Here is a 9,697-nt window from a genome sequence, read left to right as displayed (position 1 = left end):
CTTGGCCACCAATATTGTTGCTTATGCTACCTGGCGGGGAAAGATAAGCGGGATGCGTGCTGCAGTCGACGAGCCTCCAACCCTGCAGTCTATTGAGGAGGAAGAACGGCAGCAAGAGACCATGTACCCCGTTCAGCCAGACTTGAGTGTGCTGATGCCTGAGGTTGGCGAAGTGAACTCCCCTGCACTGGCGGAGCAGACAGTTGGAGGATGCTGGCTCGTTCCAGGAGGTTGCTGTTGCTGAGGAAGCTCAGGAGGCTACTGTTGCCGAGGGCGTGCAAGCTGGTCCTGTACCTGAAATGGGAAGTCAGCAGGTGAAGGCAGAGGAAGTGTCAGAAGTGGAGGTCATCAATGTGGCCTAAAGTTAAAAGTTTTTATTCTCAAGCTTTTGGATGGTGGTCTGACCCTGTATGGGCAGACTTGTAAAACTTTCAAACATTTTTCTATTTGCGTTTTCTCGCCGTGGTGGCGGTTTGAACTTGGGGCCGTGTTTTGGCCAACTTTTTGAAATGCCCCTTGCCTTAGTTTGGCAAGTTTTATTTTCGTCATATCTTGTGTGTTTTATTTCTTACTGATATACTTAGCTTAGGAAGCTGTCGTGTCAACTTGTTGGCTAATTTAGACTAGTCGTGTCAGCCTGAAAAGACTGATTTAGACTCAGCTACCTGTTGTGTCAGTCTAATGACTGATTTAGGCGTACACCGCATTTTAGGTGAGGTTGACGTGTCAACCTTCAAGGCTGATTTAGACCAGTCATGTCAACCCGAGGAGGCTGATTTAGACTCATCTAGTTGTCGTGTCAGTCTGATGACTGATTAGGCGCGTGCCGCATTCTGACTACTTAACCTTGTTCATGACGCAAGGTGTGTTCATCATATTTAAAGCCAACAAGGGGCGTAACCTAGGCAAGTTTATCGTCATTCTAGGACCGATGGAACGTTGCAGGATTCTGGTAGCTCAGAGATCTCCGCGCTCCATATATATGTATGCATGCATGTTGGGGCCCTGATTAATTGCGTTGATTGCGAGCTACGTCCAGGGGTGGTATCCAGGGTAGCTGGATAAGCCTTCAGCTATCAGCCAGGCTCTCTTTCGTATGTTCCACAAGCCGCCTGGTGAGGGTGCTCCTAATGGAGAAATGTAGGTTAGGCATGTTGGAGTGCCGTGTGCCTTGTCACCCCGCGTTTGCAGTTGACAGTCCTGCTAGCTACACTTTCAATGTACCATAGATACTAGAGTTCAGAGTGATGCATTTAAAGAAGCCTGAAAATAGAAAATCTTATCAGAGCGATGTGAAGTACCTGATGCTATCTCATGGGGTGCCAGAGTAATTGTGGTCCCAGGAAGCTTACAGACCACACAACTCCAATAGCAGCTTTTAAAGAAATAAAAGAAAAAGAATACAACACAAAATTGGTAGTATGCTTACTACCGTTTTTTTTTTTGCTTTTATTAATACACTACTCTGTACACTAAAATCTACTTATTATTAAAAGTTTTACCTCTTCAGGTGAAGTATGTTCCATGGTTTGTTTATGATTTGACTGTCCATGGTCATTAATCTGTACGCACTATGGCCAACAACGCCTTCTACCTGATATGGTCCTTCCCATTTGTAGGCGAATTTGCTTGCCTTACGATTCTTTTTGTTTTGGAACACTTCACGGAGAACCAGGTCTCCTACCTCAAGGAGCCTGACTTTCACATTCTTGTTGTAACTTCTGGCGACTGAGTGCTTGTAGGCAGCCAGACGTATTTTTGCACTTGCTCGTAGCTCGTCTATCGTGTCCAGGCTCCTGATCATCTCTACACTGTTCAGTTCCCCTGTCATACATCCATACCTGTGAGTTGGAACTAGAATCTCTGATGGAATTATTGCTTTTGCACCAAACACCAGGCTGAAGGGTGTTTGGCCTGTCGCCATCTTTGGTGTCGTTCTGTCTGACCATAACACTAGTGGCAATTCATCTGCCCACTTTTCTCCTAACTCTTGTACCCTCCTTCTCAAGTTATCCATGATGATTTTATTGCTGGATTCAGCTTTCCCGTTGGACTTTGGAGTCCTGGGTGCTGATTTCTTTAGAGTGATGTTCCATCTGTCACAGTATCCCTCCACATCGTTTCAGATGAATTGTGATCCATTGTCACATATGATTTCTGAGGGGATACCAAACCTACAGATGATATTACGCATAATAAAAGAGATGACCTGTTTGTCTTTCACTTCTGTGAATGCTTCTACTTCTATCCATTTGGAGAAATAGTCTGTCATTGCTAGCATCCATATTCTGTTTCATGTGGCTCTAGGCAGAGGACCCACTATATCCATTGCCCATGTCATGAATGGCCAGAGAGAAATGATGGGATGTAGGGGCTCTGCTGGCTGATGGATCATTGACGCTGAGCGTTGGCAGGCGTCACACTTGCAGGCATATTCTGCCGAGTCTGCCCTCATTGTGGGCCAGAAGTAGCCTTGTCTGAGGGCTTTGTTTGACAGATTCCTTCCCCCTACGTGGTTTCCACATTCGCCACTGTGGAGGGCATGCAACACAGTCTGTGCTTCTTGCTTATCCAAGCACCGTAAGTAGGGTCGTGCCAATGATTGACCTAGTCAAACTCCCGTGCACCCTGCCCCTATTAACACGGTTCTTTCCTGGTGCAGCTTGTCCAGGTTGACCTAGTCAAACTCCTCGGCTGGAGGCTCAACGTATTCGTCTTGGACATGCTGCTTCTGTAATTGCTATGCTGGGGGGCTAGCTGTGCACTTTAATGCTTTCTTGTAGCAGCCTCTAGCTTCCTCCTGGTCTCCTCGTATTGTCTCTACTCCCCATGGCGTGGGGAACTTTATGCATTGATGATATGTTGAGGGAACTGCATTCATCAGGTGCAGCCATGGTCTTCCTAGAACAACATTGTAGGTAGAGGGTCTATCTATGACCAAGTACCTTACCTATTTGTTGACTCCTCCCACATAGGTTGGGATCACTATCTCGCCCAATGAGTTGGTTGTCTGTCCACTGAACCCTACCAGCGGGATGATTTTCTTCTGTAAATCCTTCTCGCTGAACCCCATGTTTTCTATGGTTTTAAGCATGATCAAATTGACCGAGCTACCAGTATCCACCAGAACCTTTCTAACTGTGCAATTGGCCATTGACAAAGTTATGATGAGTGCATCATGATGTTCCTGCCCGTCGTGTACATCCCCTTCGTCGAAAGCTACAGCAGGTAGGTCATTGTGAGAAATCCTGCAAGAAGTTTCTGGTCTATCTCCCTTAGTCTCACTGGCACGCCTTTTGGCTGTTGAATATGTCAATTCGCTTAAGTCTGAGCCGCATGTTATCACGTTTATTATCTTGGTGCATTTAGGTGGAGTTGCAGGCTTTGCGGAGCCTACCTTATCTTGCTGCTTGCCCCACGTGGTAATAGGTGGCTCAGTTCTCCCTGCTCGTACAGGCGTCTGATCTCCCTGCGTAGTGTGTAACAATCCTCCGTGTTATGCCCGATGTCACGATGGAACTCGCATTTTTTCTTACTGTCTTTTCGCCATACCTGTCCTTCTACTGGTGGTCTGGGCCACCTCACTCCGTCTCCTATCTCCCTGAGTGCTTTCAGGATTCCTCCGACGCCAATTGTGAATCCATAATCTGCCAGTGTGGGGAGTTGCTGGTTCTCTTCTCTATTGTTGACTCCCATACCGTATGGCCTGTATCTTTTATCCTTCTTGCTAGTCGGTTGCTTTCTACCTGACTTCTCTATGGCTGATGTGCTGGATACGATTGGTGTACTTGGCATGCTGGCTCTGGCTTGGATACCTTCTTCCAGTCTGATCGCAGCTGCAGCCTTTTGTTGCACCGCTTCAAAGCTATGACAAGGGTGCATAGTTAGTTGTTTATATAGGTCAGACTCGTGGTGCAGAACCCTTCTAAAGGCTTCGACTATTGTTGACACGTCACATTCTCGTACTGCTACCTTCTCATTGTTAAATCTGGTGTTGTATTCTCCAATGATCTCGCTTGCTCCTTGAACACCAGATAGGTCGCCGGGATGCTTCTGTGGCTTCCGGCTGCTGGCGAATTGCTGAGTGAATGCGTTTACAAGGTCGGCAAACGTAGATATTGATCTGTTTGGCAAACTTACAAACCATCGGAGTGTTGGTCCTGACAATGTGGATCCAAACCCTTTGCACATACATGCTTCTTTTACTTGTCCCACGACCGTCACTGTCATCATTTTCTGCTTGTACTGGCTCATGTGGTCAAAGGGGTCTGTCATGACATCAAAGAGAGGCATGCTTGGATTTGTGAATCTCTTTGGCATGGCAACAACAGATATAGTATCCACAAATAGTGAGTCATCGTAACTATCGGGTCCTGCCTTCTCGAGTGCGGATGTCAGTTCTGGGACCCTGCTCAGCATTTTCTACAGTTCCAGATACTGCTGGTTGGTCAGGCTTCCTGAGTCTGGGATTCGTCTATCTGCTACCTGCTGACTCGGGGTGCTGCTTCTAGGCCCAAACTCTTGAAGGTTCTGATGCGACGTGGTAGGTAATGGGGTTGAGGTCACGAGCGTTCCCTGATTCCAGCTTACCTGCGGGTTACCTGCGAATCCTGCACCAGGTGTCTGATTAGTTACAATAAAGTTACCAACTGGGAGGTTGTTGAATCATATAGCTTATATGTTTATGTTTTGATGATGTCAAGAGTGTTTTATATTTTATATACTTGTTGCGCGTAATCGTTTGTCTAAGTATTTTAGATTCAAATCATCTAACACAAGCAATAAAGGAAGTTGTGACGAAAGTATACAAGTCTCCATTGAAGATTAAATGATGTGAAGATTCATTCGAGATTTATATGAAGACGAAGTCCGTCTAGAAGATTAATCAAGCTTGGATGTTGACGTAACCTATACTCGAAGATCTCTCTGAAGATTAGAATAGTATAGGTGATTATCTCGTAATGATAATCAAGAATGAGTTTCTTAAATTAGTAAAGTTATAGCTTTGCAGCTATAACATTACTAGTAAAAGAGCTCAATGTTATAGCTCTTCTACTATAACATCGAGATGCTGAGTTTTTGAACACGACTTATTTTGTTTCGAAAATTGTGTCGATAATAGTTTAAAATTTATTTTAAATGTTTTAATGAAAGTGTTTATATAATAAAGCCTGGTTTAGTGAGGAGTTCGGTTTTGTATTGGACGTTGGTTAGTAGTCGTGATGGGTCAACTTATGAGTTGGACTTTGCTACTAGTTCGGATTTCAACAAAACTTCTCTTAAAACCTAAATTCTAACCCATATGTTAAAACTAGGGTTTGCACGAGTCACGAGGCATATGAGCCGTGACATCTCGTGTTACTTAGGGTATATTAGGTAAAGATTTTATTCTATAATAATATCTTTACATATCTTATATATTTTATTTAACATATTTGTTTATGATAAGAGATGTTCTTGTTTTAGGAAATCTTATCATAATCTTAGAATTTATAGTAAAGATAATATTTGAATAAATTATAGTCTATCTCTTGGAATATTCTTTATTATCTTTTAAAGCTTTTAGGAAAGAGATAATAAGAAGATATGATTTGTTTACATATCTTATTATTTTCGGCTATTAGGGTTTGTGCAAAAACCGTGTGGGCTACTCCTTCTTTCCTATAAATACTTTGCTTTTTACAACATCTAAAATAGAAACCTTAAGCATAAAAATTGATTTTTATTTTACAAAGCAAACCGTGTGTTTTCAAACAGAAAAACCGATTTGTTATTTGAAAAGGTCGTGTGTTTTTAAAGCTCGCATACTTGTTCTTATTTTATCGTTATAAGATAATAGTGCTTAGTTGATTTCTTACTTGTTCATTAACGTGAACCTTTGTTAGAATCATTAGTGCTTTCTTATTAGCATAAGTTAGTCACTCGAGTATTTAACGGTACTCATTGAGTTACAGCTAGAGTTAGTTGTACGAGTTGGGTTAGTAAATTTGTAATCCATAGAAAGGTACTAAATTTATTAATCGAGAATAGTGGACGTAGGTTTCGACTTGTGAAACTGAACCACTTCAAAAACCGTGTGTCTCTTCGTTCTTTCGTTTGTTTTGTTTATTCTGTTTACTTTCTTTAGTTGATTAGTTAAAGTTTAAGCAATAAACTTTAAATAATCAATTACATACGCATAATCGAAAAAGCTTTAAAAAGTTTTAAATCCTAAATTCACCCCCCCTCCCTCTTGAGTATTTTAGATCAATAGGCTCTTCAATTGGTATCAGAGCCTCGTGCTCTTGATTGCCTAACCGCAAAAAGGCTGATCTATCTTGTTTTTCATTTATTTTATCGTTTTATATTCCGCTTCCTATCACGTGATAAATGTATTCCAAATATCTCAAGTGTCCCGTCTTTGATGGGAAGAATTATGGATTGTGGAAAAACATGATGACTCACTGATGCGTGTCAATTATATGATGTTTTACACCCTATTTTACACGCATTTCAGAGCTCATTTATGTGGTTTAAGGCTACTATTTGCCCCATTTCGTCTACTTTCGTATTTTTATGTAATATTGCAGATTTATGTGGAAATGAGTAGATATTGAACCAAATCCGTCCCCGAGTATCTTGCATTGCATTTGACATGAAGTATTTGCTCAAGGAACGAGCTTGGTGTGCATCTCGAGGCCGAAAGACAAATCCACGAGAAGTTAAAAGTCAAATATCGCTACTTGATCGATCGATCACTGCCCATAGTCGATCGACCATACCACGACTTCCAGGGGCCACTGTTCAGCATAGATCAGTCGATCGACCGGCTTCAGTGGTCGATCGACCACACCGCTACTTTGACGTGAATTAAAAGATCGAGGAATAACAAGCCCATAGTAGTTAGGTTTTGGAAATAAGAACCACGTTGTATTCTATATAACGTATGCTAGGTTTTGAGAAGAAGGATCCAGTTTTTATCAAGCTTTAATCTAGTTTAAGTCCTACTTTCATAATTAGGGTTCGTGATTATTGTTCTTCGATTAATAAAGTTCCCTTCGCTTTCGGTTTGATCCGCTCTGCAATTCCTTTTCGGTATTCTTCCTTCGATTTCATTGCCTATTTTATTCATAGTATAGAATTGCTAGTTAGTTTCCCGAAGCCGATTATCGTTTATTGTTATTTGTTATTTGACTATTTCAAGCATGAATTCAGTAGTTTGTTTCGTTAATCTTGTTGTTGTTTTTACCAATATCATGAGTAGCTAAATATCTCGTGCTAGGATGTAGGGGAACTGTAGATTAGGCGGCAGTAGAATAGTACGACCTGAGTCGCATGCCGGTCGATCGACTGCACACCCTGGTCGATCGACTGGCCACGTGAGGTTTTGTTTCGTTTTAATTGTTTTAAATTCTATATTTGACGAATCGAGTGCACGCGACTAGTTAAATGTTTAGTATTTGACTGACCCATTAGATCGAAAGATAGGGAAGGTTGTCAGACTACCAATTAAAACGACTAAATTATGCTAAGATCGAAAGATAGGTAAAGTTTAGATTATTAGTCACTTTTCAGGATGAGAGTCAGTACTAGTGATATTAGGGACCCGTAGCGAGATCGAAAGACGCTACTTGTTGAGAGTGAACCGAGAGGACCTCTTGTTTTCCCGCCTCATGTGTTTAGTTCAGACCTACTTAGTATGCTGCTGCCGAAACTACAGTGAACCGACCATCCTTGCACCCTTTTAATAATTGTTTTATCCGTTTACTTAGTTTATTGTCTTTTGTTGCCTTTAGCTATAGATCAAATCAACTCAACCCCCACATTCGTTACCTTAGACTAGAATTAGACAACTAATAATTACATCTGCCTCTCTGTGGTTCGACCTTGTTACCACTAGCTTCTGTTAGTTTTAATAGGTTTATAAATATTATTTTTGGTATTCACAACGACGGGTATCAAATTTTGGCGCCGTTGTCGGGGAGGCAATTGTTCTAATTTTTAGTTGTTTTATTTTAGTCTATTTCTTAGTTTAAGGGACATTCGTTCCTTAAACTATTCTCATATTCTTTTTGTAGTTTCTTCTTATGCGCAGGTCACAGGGTGGTGAATTAGTACCGTTCAATCCTGAGATTGAGAAGACTTTGCGCGAGTTGAGACGATCATCGAGAATATTACCGACAGAGGAAGAGCTGAGTACTCTGTCTAGTTACTACGAGAACGAGCTGTTCGAGGAGGATCCACCTTCATCTCCTATTTCCACTTCATCAGCTGAGACCGTCACTTCTCCAGATTTTCTAGAGATGGCTGAAGAAGCGACTATAGCAAGTCACTCTGAGCCGACAACTGCAAATCTATACAAGGGGTTCGAATTATCGAGAGCTGATAGAAAATTCGAACCGAAGTCTTCTTATATCAACTTGGTTGAGAGGAACCAATTCGGGGGAGCTGCAAATGAAGATGCAGCCAAGCATATGGAGATATTTATCGATTATATTTATATGTTTATATTCTCACTCCGCGATGCTGCAAGGGAATGGTACAGAGACCTGGACCGAGCTGCTAATGGGATCACCGACTGGAATTATTTGGCCTTGGCATTCTACAAGAAATACTTCTATGCCTCGAAGACAAATGCCATTAGAGCTCAGATCACGAGCTTTAAACAAGGTCCTGATGAGAACTTTCACGAAGCATGGGTCCGTTTTAAGAAGCTGGTGCGAACCATTCCGCATCATGGGTTTGAGAAGTGGAGCCTATGCAATCAGTTCTACAATGGGCTTTATGACGATCAGAGGGCTATCCCGGATGCGGCAAACAAAGGACCGATTCTAGGAGAATATGGGAGAAACTAAGGGGTGGAAGATCATTGATGACGTGGCCACCCACAAAGCTGAGTATGGAAATTCCAGGGGAAATCAAAGGAGAGCTGCTGAATCTCCTTCCGTAGCTGCATTAGAGGCTCTCACAGCGAGATTTGATAAGTACGAGTTGGCAGGAGCTTCAAAAGAAGGGATCTACCATGTGAATGCTGTTTTAGACGGTCCTTTCGTCTGCAAAGGATGTGGAGCTGAGGGACATATATCAGACAACTGTCCTAATCCCTTTGAGTCCTGTGCTGCCTTTCAACATTATAGGCAGACAAACACTTACTATGAGCCGAATGTCCATCCGAATCTGAGGTAGAGCAGCCAAAATGTCTTGAATCCGACTCAACCTCCACAGCAGCAGCAGCAGAATTATGTGCCCCCTCATAAGCAACAACAGTTCCAAAAGCCCCCGTATGTCCCTCAGCAGCAACAACAATCCCAAAATTCTAAGTTTGCCGAACTGAAGAACTTGTTGCTGAAGGAGTCCCAAGCTAGAGAGGTCGGGATGAAGATGTTAGAGAGCCAAATTGCCTAATTGGCTAGCAAGAATACAACTCTAGCTCCGGGGCATTTACCGACTCAAACTGATCAAAATGAGACCTTAAATGCAATTATCTTGAGGAGTGGGTCTACCCTTGATGGGCCCATTATGGTTGAAGACGTCACTGAAACGGATGAGGCGGAACCAAGCAAGGAAAAGGCTGTGACGAACAAAAACAAGAAAAAGACGACCAGCAGGTATGTCAGTCGATCGACTGACATACCCAGTCGATCGACCAGTCTGCGACAACCGTGGCTATCGTTTCTGTAGAAGTCAGTCGATCGACTGACCAACCTGGTCGATTGAC

General features: G+C 42.5%; 1 protein-coding gene and 1 non-coding gene across 2 annotated transcripts; both read right to left on the bottom strand.

Moving 5' to 3' along the window:
- Positions 1-2,950: 2,950 nt before the first annotated feature.
- Positions 2,951-4,419, bottom strand: LOC141595615 (uncharacterized). Its single transcript, XM_074415578.1, has 2 exons — positions 3,420-4,419; positions 2,951-3,300 (listed from the first exon to the last, which is right to left on the bottom strand). The coding sequence occupies exons 1-2, from the start codon at positions 4,417-4,419 to the stop codon at positions 2,951-2,953; spliced, it is 1,350 nt and encodes a 449-aa protein (XP_074271679.1).
- Positions 4,420-8,615: 4,196 nt separating this feature from the next.
- Positions 8,616-8,722, bottom strand: LOC141598028 (small nucleolar RNA R71). The gene has a single exon (XR_012523231.1). It is a non-coding gene; the product is annotated as a small nucleolar RNA R71 (small nucleolar RNA).
- Between the last annotated feature and the right edge of the window lie 975 nt (positions 8,723-9,697).

The sequence above is a fragment of the Silene latifolia genome, chromosome 8 (assembly GCF_048544455.1).
Source record: "Silene latifolia isolate original U9 population chromosome 8, ASM4854445v1, whole genome shotgun sequence".
NCBI lineage: Eukaryota > Viridiplantae > Streptophyta > Magnoliopsida > Caryophyllales > Caryophyllaceae > Silene > Silene latifolia.
Note: the sequence above shows the minus strand (reverse complement) of the source record. Positions and strands in the feature narration are given on the sequence as shown.

Bases quoted from the DNA above. Each gene is read 5' to 3' on its own strand.
- LOC141595615 (XM_074415578.1), bottom strand. From the start codon at position 4,419: ATGCTGAGCAGGGTCCCAGAACTGACATCCGCACTCGAGAAGGCAGGA. The intron at 3,301-3,419 runs GTGGGGCAAGCA...CATATTCAACAG, and splicing joins ACTGAGCCACCTATTACCAC to CCAAAAGGCGTGCCAGTGAG.